The sequence below is a fragment of the Triplophysa rosa genome, unplaced genomic scaffold (assembly GCF_024868665.1).
Source record: "Triplophysa rosa unplaced genomic scaffold, Trosa_1v2 scaffold38_ERROPOS3904915+, whole genome shotgun sequence".
Classification (NCBI taxonomy): domain Eukaryota; kingdom Metazoa; phylum Chordata; class Actinopteri; order Cypriniformes; family Nemacheilidae; genus Triplophysa; species Triplophysa rosa.
The window spans coordinates 43,074-62,587 of NW_026634389.1; the positions used below are offsets into that span (position 1 = coordinate 43,074).

At 38.7% G+C, this 19,514-nt stretch overlaps 1 protein-coding gene across 1 annotated transcript in view; it reads left to right on the forward strand.

Moving 5' to 3' along the window:
- LOC130550663 (pleckstrin homology domain-containing family G member 1) overlaps nucleotides 1-16,130 on the forward strand; it is a 52,558-nt gene extending 36,428 nt beyond the window's left edge. The window contains exons 4-17 of the mRNA XM_057328167.1: nucleotides 2,085-2,131; nucleotides 6,547-6,697; nucleotides 7,057-7,188; nucleotides 7,395-7,577; nucleotides 7,939-8,034; nucleotides 9,342-9,428; nucleotides 9,773-9,806; nucleotides 9,901-9,990; nucleotides 10,093-10,131; nucleotides 10,235-10,257; nucleotides 10,361-10,531; nucleotides 10,749-10,868; nucleotides 11,418-13,251; nucleotides 13,464-16,130. Coding sequence (XP_057184150.1) covers nucleotides 2,085-2,131; nucleotides 6,547-6,697; nucleotides 7,057-7,188; nucleotides 7,395-7,577; nucleotides 7,939-8,034; nucleotides 9,342-9,428; nucleotides 9,773-9,806; nucleotides 9,901-9,990; nucleotides 10,093-10,131; nucleotides 10,235-10,257; nucleotides 10,361-10,531; nucleotides 10,749-10,868; nucleotides 11,418-13,251; nucleotides 13,464-14,467 — 4,011 coding nt within the window. The 3' untranslated portion in view covers nucleotides 14,468-16,130. The remainder of the gene's footprint in view (nucleotides 1-2,084; nucleotides 2,132-6,546; nucleotides 6,698-7,056; nucleotides 7,189-7,394; nucleotides 7,578-7,938; nucleotides 8,035-9,341; nucleotides 9,429-9,772; nucleotides 9,807-9,900; nucleotides 9,991-10,092; nucleotides 10,132-10,234; nucleotides 10,258-10,360; nucleotides 10,532-10,748; nucleotides 10,869-11,417; nucleotides 13,252-13,463) is intronic.
- Nucleotides 16,131-19,514: the final 3,384 nt, after the last annotated feature.

Here is a 19,514-nt window from a genome sequence, read left to right on the forward strand (position 1 = left end):
AGTGTATTTCTCTGAGAGCTTTAACTAGCCTCCACCTGCTGTGTGCGGAACCTTCAGTTCATACTGCACATCCCAACTGGCACTTTAAAACAGAAACTGTACCTTCAGTTCCGGATGCTGATTGGCCAGTGCATAGTTACAAAATTCAAAGTAAAACATCTTTGCTTTTTAGTAAACATTAATCTAGCTGTTGTGTAAATGACTGTGCAGCACCCATAATGGAAAGTATAGTAACAAACAAAAATCTATTTCACCTCAATCTTTTCAAATTGGTTTAGTACAGTGATAAGTAACAGTAAGATTTGGGAATAGCTTTCACATTCACCATAGTCTAGGAGTTTTGTGTGACAGAAAGAATCTTTCTCCTGTATTCATTTAAAACAACGTGCTTCGTTGTCCAAGACTGTTATAAAGTATACACAAGATACACAAGATGTGAAAAGTACCTGGAAATGATGTGAATCAGACTTTTTTTTACAAGAAGAACCGCTTAGTGTGTACTGTGTAGCTGGGACATCTGATAGCTGTGACGATAGCTATGCAGGGACACATTCAATAGTAAAATCTTGTGTATATGTGTGTACTGTTACTGTACGTGTGTGTGTTGGTAAGAGAGGCTCAGAGGGCAAATGTGTGTAAGCTGGCGGGGGCGGTCAAGAGAGGAGATTTTAGAGGAAGAGGATAAATGGCTCTTTGATAACCGGGCACTCGGTACTTTTCCAGCAGCTTTGATGTTCATAAAGGCGGAATAAGAGCTAAAGAGACGGTAGATGAAGGAGCAAAGCAGAAAGATTTAATCAGAACACACTCACATCTACCATTACTGTAAACACAACATCAGTACACTATTATTACACTTACTGCAACCACACTCTCTCTCTCTCTCTCTCTCTCTCTCTCTCTCTCTCTCTCTCTCTCTCTCTGTGTATGGGTGTGTGCATGCGGTTACGCCCCTTTCCATAATAATGCATCATCCTGATATGACCTATAGGAGAAAGTTTGCCTAGCTTTCTAAACGAGGGCATAAAATACAAAATATTTGTTTTAGACAAATATGATTATTATTAACTATCACTTAAGGTGATAGGTCATCCCAAAGTGAAAATTCTGTCATCATTTACTCACCCTCTTGTTATTTCAAACCTGTATGACTTTCTTTCTTCCGCAGGATTCAAAAGAACATATTTTGAAGAATGTTGTTAACTGGCACCCATTCACTTGCATTGGTTTTGTGTCCATACAATAGAAGTGAACGGGGTCCAGTGCTGTCCGGTTACCAATTTCTTTAAAATATCTTCTTTTGTGTTTTGCAGAAGAAAGAAAGTCATACAGGTTTGAAATGACAAGAGGGTGAATAAATGATGACAGGATTTTCTTTTTTTCATTTTCATCACTTTAAGGCTCGTTCGCACCAAGGACGATAACTGCATCTATGAAGCATAATAGCAGCGTCCACACCACTTTAACAATAAAGATACAGAGGAACAATATCCTTGGGATCACTTTCAAAGCCTTTCTTTCCACCCGATGAATGATAAATTAGCTCATTTAAACGGCTTGCACTGTTAAAACTATCACTAAGCAATCACTATTCCAACCAACCACATCACCCCAGCATGGTGGTAGCAACTTTTGCACAGGTTTAACCGGTTCAGTTTAGCCTGGTCCAAGCTGGATTCAAACGGCCGTCAAAGTTGGCACCGGACTCGGGCTAAATACACTACAAGACTTTCGCTCAGATTTTCAGTCTGGGCTTGTTACAGAAAGTCTGTGCCAGTCTGCAGATTTGATCAGTTAGTGTGTTTCTATCTGAAACTTTCCAAAAGTCTGCAAGTGTATGATTAATCGAGTTAAAAATAAATCTGTTCAGATTTTAAAAGTCTTGTAGTGTATTCCAGCCATTAGTAACACAATATTAAACTCTACAACAATGGCTCCTAACATTAGTGCATCTCTTTACAAATTTGGTACATCTGGGTACAATGATGTCTGCAAATTTTAGCAAGTAAGCATTTTTAAAGTAAAGCACACTTTAGTGTTTCACATTTTGTTACTAACACAAATCTCCAAATTGTGTTTTTCAGAGTGAAGACTTTCATATATACACACAGTACTGCACAAATTATCCAAGGTAAGTTATACTTCATGCGGTTTGGTGGTTTTAACATTACTTCCCCTGGTTTGTTGTGTATCACCATCTGTCTTATAGACTGCGTGTGTGTGTGGAACGTGAGACTTGTGAGAGTGTGTGCTTATATTATACATTGTGTGGGCATGTTTGTAACTCCACTGGAGTCTTGGAGTCTGTTCCTATACATTTCCTCCTGAGTGAAACCCCCTGCCCTCCTGTCTGTCCCTCTCTCTCTTACCCTCTTATTCTCTCTATCGACATATTCAATCTGTCCCTTTGTATTATTCATTTATAGATACTATAAATATTTGTTTTACTTAAGGTTGTGCACCTAATGGCTGGAATACACTACACTACTTTTTTTTACACCACAGATTTTTTTTAACTAGACATCATACACTTGCAGACTTTTTGAAAGTTTCAGATAGAAACACACTAACTGATCAAATCTGCAGACTGGCACAGACTTTCTGTAACAAGTTCAGACTGAAAATCTGGGCAAAATCTGAGCAAAATCTAATGTATTTTAGCTTTAAAGCAGTTACTAGCTGACATGATATACAAGTAAATAGTATGACCATTCCAAAAAGATAATTTTCAGTCAGACATTGACCATCACAGGACATCATGTCACCAGAACCTTCTATTTTTGTTTTGTGTGATACTTCATACACAGTACACTGCTAGACATTTCAATGGGTTTTTACAGTAACTAGTTACTGTAATTAAGATTTACAGTACCATAACTGTATTTCACGTTTACAGTAATTAAACACTACTGTAACTATATAATACAGTCCAGGTACTGTAAAACCCTAGATTAACAGTACACTACTGTAATCATGTTTATTGATTTATGTTTTTAGTAAATATAAATTAGATTTTAATAATATTTGTGTAGAATTTACTTTTATCCAACACATGTAACTTCAAATACAATATTGAAAAAGTGTTCTTTATTTAAATTATTTAAACATTACATTTACATTTACGCATTTGGCAGACGCTTTTATCCAAAGCGACTTACATTGCATTGTTTTATACATTTGTTTCTGACTATGTGCAATCCCCTGGGATCGAACCCATGACCTTGGAATTGCTAGTGCCATGCTCTAACCACTGAGCCCCAGGAAAGCTGTTACATTACAAATGCTTAAAGCACTTGAAAATGGAAATGTGTACAAAAATCTACTTAAAACAATTCATGTTATTTGCAGCAATGCATGAACCCTTCTATCATTCAAACCGTATCAAATGTAAAGAAAAAATACAGAACTGGTTTTAAATGGAATTCACCATTAATTTACAATACGAAATGTAAAGAAATAAATTATTGTACAGAATTGTCTATGGACTGCATACAGAACTATTTTAAATGGAAATCACAATTAACTGCATCAAACAGCAGTTAATCAACAGCAGTTAACAGCATCAAATGTTAAGAAAATAAATATAAATAACAGTAAACATACTGTAATTTCGGTATAAAATCAAAGTGGCGTTTTGTTTAATGACAATTCTAAGTTGGTGTACTCTAGTTCAATTTAAGGGCAATCAGGAGCCATCAGCTAAGTAAAACAAAGCATTTTATTAAGCGATGAATGTCTGTATCCTTGGAAGGGACTTTGGAGATAAAGGATGGATGGTGAGCAGATGGACGCAGGAGGGTGTGGGTTGCAGAAGGTTACAAGTCTCTTTCTGATGCTGTGTTATCAGGCAAACCCTGTACATCAAAGATGACCACATTGCTTTACCTTGTTCTCAGAGTACATATAGCTACCACATCTCACGCTCAACCCTGCTGTGTTCAAAGAGTAAACTTCCATGTTCGATGAGGTCCTGTAGGAAAAGAAAAAAATTCATAATTGACTATACAGAGGTTATTGGCAGAAATTAAACTTAAAAAAGTTTTTGTTTATGCCTTATGAGAGAGTTGGTATAACAGTATGTTATGCATTAAATTGCCAGTTTATTGGGTAGATCTAGCAAAACCTATGCATTAGTTGTACTAGAAATCCCCAGTAAACTGGAAGCTATCTGTATACTGTACATATGCTATAGAGAATTGAGCAGTGTCTTGCCTAATCCAAGTTCTTCCACTCCTTAAAATTTTAAGTTAGTTCAACTTAATAATATTAGTCAACACAACGAGTGTGCAACAAATTCATTAAGTAAACTAATATTTTTAAGTTGAACTAACTTAAAATTTTAAGGCAACCAGGTAACTTATTTTTTTTAAGTTGAAACAACAAAAAAACAACAAATCATTTTTTACAGTGCAGTAGGTATGGTGGTTGCAAACCTTACAGAAATACATATTGCTAGCAGTCTTTCACGGAAAATGCTTAAACAAAGTAGTAATAATACTTTACCTTGCTTTTTGCTCTCATGGGAATACAAATATTCGTTGGACATGTACGGTTCTCTCAACTCCGTCGGAAATGTACGGTTCTCTCAACTCCGTCGGAAATGTACGGTTCTCTCAGCTCCGTTGGGAAAGCGCGGTTCTTTCGCCCCCATTGGGAAAGTTCTCTCAGCTACGTTGGAAATGTGCGGTTCTCTCAGGTATAAAATAGTCGTTAAAAATGGCAAAGTCCCTCTCAGCTCCGTCGGAAATGTACGGTTCTCTCACCTTCGTCGGGAAAGCGCAGTTCTCTCAGCTCCGTCGGGAAAGCGCGGTTCTTTCGGCTCCGTCGGGAAAGTTCTCTCAGCCCTGTTGGAAATGTGCGGTTCTCTCACCTTCGTCGGGAAAGCGCAGTTCTCTCAGCTCCGTCGGGAAAGCGCGGTTCTTTCGGCTCCGTCGGGAAAGTTCTCTCAGCCCTGTTGGAAATGTGCGGTTCTCTCAGGTATAAAATATTCGTAGAAAATGCACAGTCCTCTGAGCTCCGTCGGAAACGTGCGGTTCTCTCACGTATAAAATGTTCGCTGAAATGGCAAAGTCCCTCTCAGCTCCGCCGAAAACACACCGTTACATCTTCAGCTCAGGTGTTTTCCAGAACTGTGTCTCTCAAATATACTTCCCCGGTAAAAACCTCCTCCGTACTGCTGTGGGGTTCATTTTTCAAAACGCAGGGCAAAGCCTATATGCTATCCCTCAGAAATGAGCAAAATAATTACTTTCTGTTTAAAACAGGAGAAATACAGTAAAATACATCAATTTTTAAAAATACAGTAAATCACTGTATTTAGTGTTTGACATCACACAAAATTCCCACAATGAAATGGAGGTTACAGTTATTTACTGCATAGAGAAATTGATGTATTATACTGTGTGATATAAAGTAAATAACTGTAAAGATTACAGAAATGTCTTACAGTGTAGGTGTCGTTCAGACAGACAGTGTTAAGTGGATAAGACTTTATGCCAATACCAAAAATGTGGCTCTGAGAGACTGGCCTGAAAATAAAAAAAACTGTTTAGTGCACCTTAAACTAAAAAAATGTGAAAGGAAATCTGTTTTGCATATTAAATCTGACATATTCAATCTTTTCCTTTTATTAAACACATACGTGTATGACAGCACGTGCTGTCACAATGGCTACTTTTAATAGGAGGACAAATGTGATGTGGTTTAGTAGTCGTGTCATGAAATTCTGCATGGTGTGTGTGTACATGAAAGGATTTTTGTCCGGGCCACTGCGACCCTCTCTCCACACCCTCACACAGCTGTTGACCCTAACCAAGGTCATATGGCACGCTCCCACACACACACATACAGTAATAGTCCTCAAGGCGATGTCTGTATATCTCGGTGATACCCGGGTCATATTTCCTGTTGGGACAATGTGAAGTCTGTGCGCAGGATGCTGGAATGTGAACGCTTGCACACGCACATACATCTGTCCCAGTGTTCTGTGAGGCGGTGCACCAAACCCAATAAACTGTAAAAGCTGTGTTTTAACCAAAGGGCTTGACCTGACATTCTCAACCGTGCGTGATTCCAAGGATTCTTTAAAGTTTGTTATTTTTTACATTATATAAAATAAATTAGGAAATGGTTTTCGCCATTTTGACAGAGAGAGCTGGTCTTTCTGATTGTCAAAAATAATGAAACGTGTTATAATTAATGTGAGGAACTACATTTGTGGTAGAGAGGTCATCAAATTGCACATCATTGGAAAAAATGGCTTAGAACAGTAAAACTACTTCTGAGAAAGGACTAGCATCATTTGTATTCAGATGCTACCTGTTTTGATATCTTTAATATATGTTGCTGTTGCATTTGAATGCTTTTACTTTATTTATATACATAAAGCATAATAACTGGTTGCTATTCTAGTATGTGTAAACACTCTGTGTTTATGTATTTTTTGTGTTGAGACTAATTCAGTTTATATGAGTGCTTCTGCAGGATTCTCTTATGCATATAAAAGATAAGCTGATATATCGATAACATGTTCATTTGCATCTACAGGTCTGTTGCTGTCTTAACAGAGTGCATGCGGAACAAAACGGTGGCAAAGTTTCTCCGAGAGCGTCAAGAAAGTCTTAAACACTCCCTTCCTCTCGGCTCCTACCTGCTTAAACCTGTCCAGAGAATCCTAAAGTACCATCTACTTCTGCATGTACGTTCACAAACACACTTCTCTTTCTAAAAGTACATACTGTGTAGTCTGTACTGACTAGTAGATTAGTTCCACTGGACTAGTCGATGGATTGAGCCTCGGTCGACGAGTTGTGTATCACGTGACTTCAATAGTGCTGGTTTAGTGTGGTTAAGCCGTTTACCCAAAGTAATAATCAATACCAAAATGTTTGGCAAGAAACAACCTAATGTGATATATTAAAGGTAAAATATGGCGGAAGGTTAATAACATCCAGTTTTATTGGTTTTTCCTTGTCTAAAGCAAATTTCGGCATGTTGCTATATTGTTACTGAACTTGTCGGACACGTCTGTAATATTGCGAGTGTTGTGTCTTATAGGAGATCACAACTCATTTGGAGAAGGATTCAGAGATGTACGATGTGATCCAGGAGGCGATTGACACCATGCAGAGGGTGGCCTGGCACATAAATGACATGAAGAGAAAACATGAGCATGCAGTGAGACTGCAGGTAACCAACACATTTACTTACATTCACGCTATTTCAATCAACCCTAAAGGTAACATGCAGCAACGTCACCAAGCTTCATCCTCTGGTTTTTATGACCATAGAACATTCTGTTGAGGCCTATCAAACAAAAATGCATGTCAGCTAACTGAATCACTTACATAAAAAGTAAGACTTTCTTTCTTCCGTCCTCGCTTTCACTCTTTCAGGAGATTCAGAGTTTGTTGACCAACTGGAAGGGGCCAGATCTCATTGGCTATGGTGAACTGGTTCTTGAGGGAACGTTCCGTTTCCAGAAAGCCAAAAATGAGAGGACGCTGTTCCTGTTCGACAAACTTCTCTTGATCACCAAGAAAAGAGAAGAGACTTACACCTATAAAGCCCACATCCTGGTAAGATTATATCCAGATGCTCATCGGTTTTCCGTGCTGGAAAATCCAGCTCATACCAGGTGGTCAAGCTGAAACCGTAAAGTTTATACTCTGTGACTGTTATTTTGATGCTAGCAGCTTAGCCAGTGTGGTAGAGCAGGATGAACTTGGCCCTGCCAGCTGGTACTGCTGTTTCAAACTAGAGCAAATATGTTATTCAGAAACAAACAATACAATGTAAAAACAGGCCAATGGGTGTAAGGGTGGACTCAAAGAAACCAAGCTTTTGCTGGGCTTTTCAGCAGGGTAGAAATAAAAATAGTTGTTACATTTTAACTGACTATCTTCTTGAATTTCTCTTTCCCATTGACATGTTTTGCAGTGCTGTAATCTAATGTTGGTCGAGGTCATTCCTAAAGAGCCTCTAAGCTTTAGTGTGTTCCACTACAAGAACCCTAAACTTCAACACACTGTGCAGGTAAGCACAAATATTCACACACAAACAACATGTAACCTAAGATCAGTGGTTTGCGTTTAACACGCGGTGGAATGTCCAGCCTGAGGCCTGGCTTCTGACAGATGTCCAATCGCCTTGAACTTTCCTCCAGTAATAGCAGCCGCCCCTCTACCTACAGGCTTCAGCATGCGTGCATAGGTGTGTGTGTGAGTCTTGCCTAAAGCTTGTGCTGTTTCATCTGACCTGTGCGTTGGACGACAGCCGAGCAGTCATGAAAATGATGCAGCGTGTGCCATGGAGTTACAAAACACACATAAATCAGCTGATATTGTTATCTCTGTAGCTAATACATGTTAAGTCAAATGTCATAACCTCTTGGGGTTACAACATGCTTGGGTGAATCTCTGAAACTGTCAAGATGTCCGGGTCATACTTCAGGCCAAAATCTGAATAATAACAAAAAAAAGTGTTGTAGGATTGAAGGTGGAGTTAGTTAAGAAACCAAGAACCATTACTTGGCTAAACATGCCTTTCCAATATTTTGAATTTAGTCTGCAGTACCAATCTCAACCGCTATATGTCACGGTTTCTTTAAAACTGCATGAACCATTCAACAAATTGTTTATTTAATAAAATGAATGTACAACAAAATTCAACAAATCATTTATTTAATACAATTATTATACGATAAAATAATGACATAAATTAATATGAACATAAATTAAATAAAACATAAATAGATATATTATTAGACACTAGCCAGATCGATAAGCAAACACAGACTGGAAGTTAATTGCAGTCCAGGGGTCCGGTGAAACGGTCTATACTGCATTAAAACTTGCATGGTGACACATTCTGAGCTAAAAAAATATTTTGTATTTTTTACCAAGATTGGTGTGTAATATGATCATTTTTTATGAGATTTGTGACCAACTTGCTGTATTTTTGATCATCTTTTTTACCTATATTTTATCTTATGACATGTTGTGTATGTTGTATATAATAGGCTAATTTTACACATCGTTCGTCGCAGTTACAGTAGTTGTCTACAAGGTGAAACTTATCTTGAGTAACTCATTTTGGCAGCAGGCTGTGGATTGTTGTAAGTGTCTATGAAATGAACTGTGTATAAGTGCATCAATGCTGTTACAGTCCATCACAACAGTTGTTAGTCTCTGTCGGTGCTGACGTCCATCTAGTAGATGAAGTTGTTTGTTTTGACTTGTTTGATGTTCTGTGATTGCTGGATGAACTGGTCACACTGGGTTTTATAGAGATGTCACAATAACTCATCTGATTGTGATGATACATCTGTAATCTATCTTTAGGCAAAGTCTCACCAGGACAAGAAAACGTGGGTCCTGCATCTAAAACGGCTGATCCTCGAAAACCATCCTGCCAAAATTCCAGCCAAGGTTAAATTGATTACAGAAACACACACACTCACACATAGCCTACATTATCCTATCTATACTTGTGTAGAATTTAATCTCCGTTATGGCCGTTCTCACTCAACTGTGTCATGATAAAGTAGTTCATCTCGCCCAGCATGTAGAACATTGAAGGTGAGACTAAAGTTTCTGTTTAGAGAAGTGAGGGGACGGCGCCACCCAGAGGACATTTTCAGTAATTTTGCTGGGAAAAATATTATTAAAAAACACAATAAACATGAATATGTATCAAAGTTCTATTACATTTTTAATTATTTATTTTATTTATTTTGAACAGAAATATGACTGTATTCTCTACATTTCCACAGGCTAAGCAGGCCATTCTGGAGATGGATACTGCAAGTGAGTATCACACTAAAAACCATATTTAATTATATAAAGTGGTGCATATGTTTAAAGGAACTAGACTTCAGATGCTATATTCAACTTTTTTCAGATCATCCAGGTTTTAACTACAACTCCGAGGGTGACAAGAGAATAAACACTAAAGAGGGTCCCTCTCCCCGGAGAACACGGAGAAAGACAGGTGAGACCCACCATACATTACTAACAACAATTTCATCGATTTGCTGATTTGCTTTTATTGATTATTTTTTGTTTCTCTGACTTATATCATCTCTCTCTTCAGAGCCCTTATCTAAATTACTGAAAAACTCTAAACACATCAGTAAGTACAATTGGTTTTAAAACTGATTCAGTAGAAAAATGATGCCTGTAAGTAATGTTAATCATTTAAATGTTTAATTGTCTTTTTTCTTTTTTTGCTGTAGTATCCAGCCCAGATAAACAGAAGGTAAGAAACATCACACTACAGCATGAATTGATTGCAACAGTCTGAAATAAATAACAACACCACATTTTTTAGCGTGTCGTAAACATGAATTTGTTTCCCACAGCGTTCTAGTTTAGGAGTCACGTTGCTGTCACCTGTGGCTCATTTGGGTTCTATCGGCCGATCACGTAGCCTTGTCAGTGAATCTCAAGAATCTCTGAACCCTGGTGACCACAGTGATGTAGACGAAGGACCGCATCCACAGGATGCTGATGATGAGGATGACACCATTCTGGTTAGTGTGATTTGACACTTCATATCTGTTGCCGCTTAATTTATAAGCAGGTCAGTTTAAAATAATGTTTTCATTTCATCATTGTGCACCATTGTGCAAAACATTGACTCCACACTGCTGTAGGAGACTTTTTCATGCCTTTAAAAGACTCCCAAGTTATACTGCATACAGCTCAAATTATCGTCAATGTCCTAAGAAGTGACTTTTGTACAACCAGGGATCAGGGGGTAAACTGCGGGTACCAGGGAAGGGCAGCCGGAAAACGCTGAACCAGCAAGTATCAGTGGACAGCATTGACCAGTGGAGAAACCACAACCTCACACATGCGGATCTCAAGGTGAGAAGCACGTATCCATGGTATCAGCCTCCTTGAGGATAACTGGCTTCAAAGAATTGTGTTTGTTGGAATAGAAACATACAGGCTTAAGTTTTCCTTTTGTATTTATTTATAAATGCTCTTGGAATACTTATTTTAATTGTCTAATTATGAGTAACATGATTTAAAGTGATAGTTTACACCAACATTTTGTCATTATTTACTCACCCTCTTGTCATTTTAAACCTGTACACAACAGAAGATATTTTTAAGAATGTTGGTAACCTGACAACGGTTCCCATTTACTTTCATTGTATGTACACAAAACAAATGCAAGTGAATGGGAACCGCCGTTGTTCATTTACCAACACTCTTCAAAATATCTTCTTTTGTGTTCTGCAGTATGTGATGAGGGTGATGAAATAATGACAACATTTTCACTTTTGGGTGAACTATCCCTTTAATGTTTCAATAGGATATTTCAAGTGAACAGTTTGATATGAATACATTCTTTTTGTGTGGGGATAATCTCATGACACCTTTTTATGGTAAACATGTTTTTTTTTTCAGACCGCCAAAGAGTCCCTGCAAAATGAGGCTGCCAACGCCCCTATCCTACAGGTGACTGGTCCTCCTGAAACAGAGGCAGATGAACACATCTCGCACATGCTGGGAACAAGCATAGAACAGTCTGTTCGCAACATATGGACGGACCATCGAATCCGAAGGGCTATGTTTCCCACTCGCCAAAAAACTGTCCAAATCGATGATGACGAGGACATCTACCAGATGTTCCTGCCAACAGAGAATGATATAAGCAGTCATGATGCAGAGAGTGATCACGAAGCTGCTGACCATCCAGAAAGACCATTTAGCTGGCACATAGAGCAGACTCAGTCATCCCAGCTGGACCTCCCTGCAAGCAGAGGCAAGGTACTTCGCAGGGCCAGTAGTGTCGGAGAAAAACAAAGTGAGCGACAAAGCCCTACGAAGCATGCATTACAAGAGGAAGAAATCAATCAACAGACTGAGTCTTCAAGCAATGAAATCTCAGGATCTTCTTCTGCCGAACAGTTAACGATTGATGATATTGAGAATGTTTATGACAACATTAGTTACGAGGAGCTTCAAGCCATGGGGCTGATTCACAAAGACCAAGTTAACCAGGCCCTTCCTGAAGTAGCAGAGGTCAAACCAAGGATAGCACCACAAGTTATAATCACTCCAACGGAAACTGAGAGTTCATGTGAGAGCAATATGTCCTGTGATCAAGAAGGGGAGCCGTTTGAGACGTGTGAGCTTCAAATCGTTGAAGATGAAGAGAATGTATATGACACCATCGTCTTCCAGGAACGGCCGGTCCTTTCAGCTGATACGGATCAGGGGGAACCAAAAAGGCTGCAGACATCTGAGATAGATCTCATGGCTAGCCAAATTTTAGGAGGCTTTGTTTCTGAGGAAAGCCTCCATCCCAGAAACAACACAATAGGTGATCAGTCTCAAAGTCCCTCTGCTCCATATTCTGATAATGAAAATTCTCAACTTTCAAGACCTGATCACATGTTAGAGCAAGTGGACGAGATATGGAATGATTTAGAAAACTACATCCGGAACAATGAAAAGAAACCAGACAAACTTCCCGCAGCATTTCCTGTTAATGGAACAGACCCCAAGTCTCCGCAAAGAGCACGTGATTCCCCACACAAAGATTCTACAAGAAAAAAACACAGCTCCCCAAGGAAAGCGACCAGGTTACAACAAAGACCTAATGATTCCCATAACAAAGCACAAGAATCACCAAGCAAGAATGCCATTTCCCGGCAAAAGTCAAACGACTCTCCATGCAAAATCCCCTTACAAACCCCCCCTTCAGCTGGTGCTCCACCTGAATCACCCAACCCTTCAAACCACCCTCCGTCCTTCCATATTCCCATCATCAACATTCCAGATGTCCTTTCAGAAAACAAGTTGGAGGAGAAAGACGAAGCATGTTCTTCTCCTGCAGCTCCTTCCTTTCCTTTGCCCCCCACCCCTGAGCCACAGCCTGGCACTATAAAGAGCATCCGCAAAAAACTTGCAAGGTTAAGCAGTGGAAGCTTCCGTATGGATGATGAGGACATTCCTTCACAGAAGGATCCAGAGCTTCAGGTCCTGTTTCACAGTTTGGACCCAAGTCTGCTGCTGGGTGGAGAAGCTTGTGACCAAGTTCTTGAGCTAGGGGAAAAGGGCAAGAACAGAGTGTTCCTCATGGCCAGGCAGTACAGCCAGAAGATCAAAAAGGCTAACCAATTACTGAAGATGAAGAGCATGGACCATGAACCCAGTTGTGTTAGGCTTAGGATAAGCAAACAGAAAGACCTGGCAGCCATTATGGAGGAGAAGAAACAAGGCGGTACTGCTATTGGTAAGAGATATATGCATGGTTAAGGTCATTGTTTCCTAGTTTTGGAAAGTGCGATTCATAGACATGAGCAATAAAGAATGCAGTTTTTCTTCTATCCAAAAGTAAGCCATTGGTAGGCTGAATCGCCAGAAAAGTGTAAGATAAGAGTTATTAGTTTATATGAGTCATTTGCTTTATAATTCATTTATGGCTTCTTTCTTTATTTTTTGCAGGTGCAAGAATAGCCGAGTACTCTCAGTTGTATGACCAGGTGGGTTTCAAGGGTTCTCCCACCACTCCTCCACCACTAAAGTCATCTATCAGCATTGCAGGCTCCCATCCACTTTTCTCTAACACCACCTCCTCCCCTTCCTTATCTGAGAGCTTAACACAAGAATCTGACTGGTTGAACTGTACGTACAGTAATGGGGAACTTGCTGGTTTCTGCTGGCCAACGGAAACACCAGCAAGCACTTCAGTCTCACCGAAAGGACTGACCCTTGCATGCTCAACCCCTGCCTTGAAGAAACTTCCACCCACTCCTATCACGCCGCCCAATCAGCGTTGGAGTGCCTGCGTGACGACACCATGTAAAGATGACTGTGATCACATTTACTCTTCAATAGGACCACGTACCAGTAAAGTTTCCTCCTACAATCGCTGCCAGTCCTCATCTTCACTGATAGACCAGACTCGAAAAGAGACTGGCAGGGGGCTGTGCGATCAAATGTGTGAGGTGCATGGAAGTGAATCAAGGACACAGATGCCTCGACAACACAGCCTCCCTGAATGCCCCGGCCGCCAGGTAACCTTTAACCTCTCGATGCCCTGTGATATCACTCTGCGGGACTCACAGCAAGTACTGGTGCTGAATAGACAGGCACCACTGAACGCGCAAAGTGCCACTGAGAATTATCTGGTCAACTTTAAAGACAACGGAGATGACGATGATGACTATGTCGAGATCCGTTCGGAAGACGAGGCCGAAGAACAAAAACAAGAGACGCCCATACTGGCACAGCTGCACAGTTTGCGTGGAACAGCTGTTGACTATGGCAGTCAACCTCAGATCACGCAAACCCTGAGGAATGGACAGGAGGTTTCAAATAACCCTGAGATGACGCTGGAGGGATACCAGTGGAATGATGCCCACTGCAGTCAGGCTGTAAATCAGCCCAAAATTGTCCAGTCTATGAGAGAAAAGTTCCAGTGTCTCAGCTCTAGCAGTTTTGCATAAAAAAGCAGGAAGGAGAGACAACATGCCATTAAAATAAGACATGGCAAATGTAAATTTCCACATGGAACATGTTACACGAATACGCAACACAGAGCATATACTGTATACATTTTAATTGTAATGTACTTCAATGAGACACACAATAAACAACAACGTCGCATGTAAATGATGGATTCAGCATTCTTCTGCTCATGTTCACACTTGAATTCGGTTGCACACAGTAGCAGTTATAGATCTTTGAATTATTTTACCTCTCTTTTCTTTTATGTATAGACCCATAACATATAAAGCACAACTTTCATGTTTTCATGATTGTTTTAAATTAGCACAAAAGGTTGAATCGTAAGCATAATTCTTATATCAGACAATATTCTCATAAACTACTGGCTATTCTCTAGATCATGTATATACTGTACATATCACATCAAACTAGGATATGCCATGTAAGGAGCACGTGATTGGTAATAATTTGGCATTATTTTAATGTACGCTAAGAGAAAACCTTCATATGAAAATAAATAATGCCAAAATGTCATTCTTATTGGATAGAATTATGCCATTAGTAAATGTGGTTGTGTAGGTGACTGCATCTACAAGAAACTATGCTAACATCAGCCAGTGACAATTCAGTGTGTATTTTGTAATATCTGCATGCCATGTTTGCTTGAGGCCAAGCATGCATAGAATCCATATATATTTTACTGTAATGTACATTAGATATACGTAACTATATCAGACTGGGATGCCATGTTTGCTGAAAACATGGTGATCAAGTTCATGCTAAAAATATAGTCACAAACAACCACGCCTAGCATAATATGAGTAAAAATGACTATAGTGGTTTGATTTTTGTCTGTTTTGATTTGCACATGACAGAACCACCACTAGGAAATGTAATTAGCCATAAAAACAGTAAAATGTAATTTATAGTGTCTTAATTTTAGGATAATTTGTTCAGGGGATGATGTTGGAGAATGTGAGAGTGTGGTGTTAAAAGCGTACTGTAATTTAATGCACATTTGGATTCAATGTTTTGTTTCTTAGTGTTTAAAACATTCAGCATTTGTTGTCTCTGCCCTCCCTCCACCTACAAATAAAACACTGGTTGGCTTACACTGTCTATCATCGCCAAGATGTTCATTAGCGATCTCAGCAGTGTAGTGTATTTTGTTCTTTATTTATTTACTTTCGGAGACTTCTGTTATGTTAAAATGTCTGTTTCACTTTGATGAAACCATATTTATTAAATGTTTAAATTGGATTTTCAGTTGGTATGATTTAAAAAAAAAAAGGTTTATAAAAGTGCTGTGAATATTGCATTTCTCCGTTTTTTTCTTTGTATGAGCACTGCTCAAAAACCTTGAACCTTAACAAAATGTTACATTCAAAGAATTTATCTGACTTGACCGTCTAAATAAAAGTGTAAATAAATGGAATTAAAACATGGATCTATGAATGAAGTATGTTTATGTATTTGTTACAGTAAATATTGTTTTCTGTTTAACTGATAGGGATTTTTATCCTTCATTTGAATTGTTTCTTGTGCACTTTCCCCTTCTTTAAAAATAAAAAAAAATGTGTTTGTAAAGATGTACATTTTCATGAATATTGCCATTGACCTGTTCTCGTGAATTTAAATTAATTTTTGGCTTTTTTATAACTGCCTTAGTTGTATTCGTTCGAATATGTGTTTTAGGCAACAAATAAACCTTCAATTAAAATGGCAATTACATTGCCTTACAATGCCTTATTGCCTTACATTTTTCCTATATAATTTTATTAACTTTATTATTTCCATTATAATCATAGTAATAATCATTCTAATTAGATATTAAAGTTATATACTTGTATAAGTTTTTTTTTAAATAAAAACATTTTTGAATGTTTCATAGCAAACCTAAAATATTGTCAGGGGTTAACAATGTAGGGTGACTTATTTTTTATTTTTCCTCCTAACAGCAAATTTATTAAAATTATGAAATAACACAAACGAAACTGTGGGAATTATGTTGTGATGAAAAATCTAAAATCATTGATATTTTAGCTTATACAGTATGTAGCCTTATACTTTCCCTTAAATGCTGGGTGATGTGACGATGTTATAGTATATCGCCAACGCCAATGTCTCACAAACATCCCGATGTCGATTACAACCAGAGGTGGACAGTAACGAAGTAAATTTACCTGAGTACTGTACTTAAGTACACTTTTTGAGTATCTGTACTTTACTTGAGTATTATTTTTTCTGAGTACTTGTACTTTAACTTCACTACATTTGAAAGACAAATATCATACTTTTTACTCCACTACATTTATAAAAAGGTCCAAAAGTAGAAAATGGATTCTATGCAGCTGGGTTTCCTGTGTGCTCAATTTATCTGGCTTGCGATCTGCCAGGACCTTTTACTGTTGACAAGTATTTCAGTTTTTCTAAACTCGCGGTTTTCCGGCAAGCTTTGAATGGCCATTTGACGGATTTTTTTACGCAAATCTGGCAACTCTGGGATCTTCCCGCTAAACTAATGTAAACGTAGGCGCTGCTACACCATTGATAGCGCTCTAAAAAGGCAAATAGAACAATAAAAGACGAAAAAGGCACACGTTAAAGTGTGGTGTAATCATCTGTGGGTTACGATCAGTCAAAGATCGTAGAAACATTGTCATGAAAATGATCGACACAATGGCTAAACGGTAAATAAGCATCACATACACCTTGAGCTACGCGTGCGTGTTAACTTCTGATCTGCTGCTGTATCATTTAAAGCGATTTGGAAAATGAATGATGTTTTTACTGAAGTAACTATAGTTGAAGTATTCCTGTTGAAATAAAAACTATAGAACCCTGCCCAAAATACAACAGAAAATGTAATGTATTTAATGGTTATAATGTGAATTGTACTATGGATACTTGTTGTCTACTTGTATGTGATGGATTCTATTGATGGGATGGTAAATCCTATTGGAATAAAACCCAAAACACACTACAAAGAGGAATTTAATTTAAAAATCTCATTCTAATTAAAAAAATCATTGTTTTTTTCAGCAGGGATGGTATTTGCAGTAAAACCACAGTATCCACAGATTTAACATTTTCTATATATAGGAACCATACTCCAATTAATAATCTTTAGTAAAACCACAGCAACTAAAAATACCATACTAGCTATAGTTTATGTTTGTAGTTAAATTATGGAAATACAAATGGTAATAAATCCAACAAACACATGGCTTCTACACTTGACTATTTACAAGAACCTTACTACTTACTGGTAAATTGCTGCTAAAACTGGTAAAAGGAATATACAAAATAAAAAAACACTGCTCATTAATACATATAGGACTAGGTGGCTAATGAGGATAATTAGGCTAAATGGATTATATCTAAACTAAACATATATGTGCTAAACATATAAAGCTCTTAAAGGAGTTGCTCACTGCAAAATTTGCCCCCACTGACTTTCCATAGTAGGAATAAAAATGACTATGGAAAGTCAATGGGGGCAAATTTTGAAGTGAACTACTCCTTTAATACTTAGCTCTGTACACTGTGATAGGCTATGTGAGACCAATTTTCTTTTGTTGCACTTATGCTTTTTGTTGTCCTTATGTTGTTCAAATTGCTTCCATTGTTTCCCTCATCTGTAAGTCGCTTTGGATAAAAGCGTCTGCTAAATGACTAAATGTAAGTGTTAATACAACCGATACTGTGAGCTACTCAGTGTATTCAGTAGGTTGCTTCAGGGGCATAAGGTATACGACAATAAAACAATGCACAACTGACATAAAGGAAATTTACTTTTAATACTTGAGTACTTTTAAAAGCACGTACTTCTGTACTTTTACTTAAGTAAGAATCTGTCTTTACAACTTTTACTTGTAGTGGAGTAATATTTGACCAGTAGTATCTGTACTTTCACTCAAGTAAGGAAGTTGTGTACTTCGTCCACCTCTGATTACAACAGACATGATATCAGACGATAATTGATAATAATGGAAAATACGCGTTATAACATTATCATGCGATGTAGGCTTTAGCGTGAACGTTCATGTTCATATGCCCAGGCAGTCAGTAACAGTGACAGAATTTTGGAAACGCTGCTTTGTTCGGTCAGTTGAATGTGCTGCTGTTTTCACAGATAGACCAAGAGAAATACTAGCTGCGTCGGCAAAGCAAAACCTCACGCTCGCGGGGCTGTAGCCTACCAGTGTTCGAATTGTCCTACCCTGTCAGATTTTCCTACTGCAGGGCAAAATTTGATGTAATCTAAACCACATCGACAAAATAAGCAGGTAGGATGGTTTTACAATGCAAAATAACCTGTCAGATAGTCCTACCATCTTAAAATAAACACATAAAATAAATTTACATCGTAAATACCCTGATATCCTACCAGCATAAACATGTACTATAGGATTCATTTACAGCCCAACACCCAATCAGGGCCGGCTCTAGGCATGGGCAGGGGTGGGCTGAGCCCACCTAAACGCCCGTCTTGCCCACCCAATGAGAATAAAAATAACACCAAAAATTGCAGTATTTTCTATTGGCTGAAAGCAACGTCACTCTTCACTCAAAGAGCAGCTTTAGAGGCTGTGTCCACCGAGGCGTTTACGCCTGCGGGCGGCGTGTTTTTTCAATTGTTTCCTATGGAAACGCCGCGCTTTTAAAAAAAGCTATGGAGTTTAAATGGACCCTAAACTCACGCGCATGGAATCCGCGCGCGCACGCGCGATGCAAACGCGCATAATGATAACCACGCGCGGAAAGCTGCTCCGCGAGGGCGCATTTAAACTCTGCGAGCGAGCAGAACAGTATCCGCAATCGGAAAAGAATCCTCGCGCGGGCGCATTTCTGCTCCGCGAGCAAAAACTCAGTCCGCGAGCAGAGGCTTTGACGAGCGCGCGCGCGATTCTCTCTATGCTCTCGCAACTGCTCAACACTTGCTCGCTCCTTGAGTTGGCTTCTGAGACTTTGGAGGCGGGACAATGCATGTTAAAAGTTACCAATCAAATGAGGTCTCCGCGCATTTGATTGGTAACTTTTAAC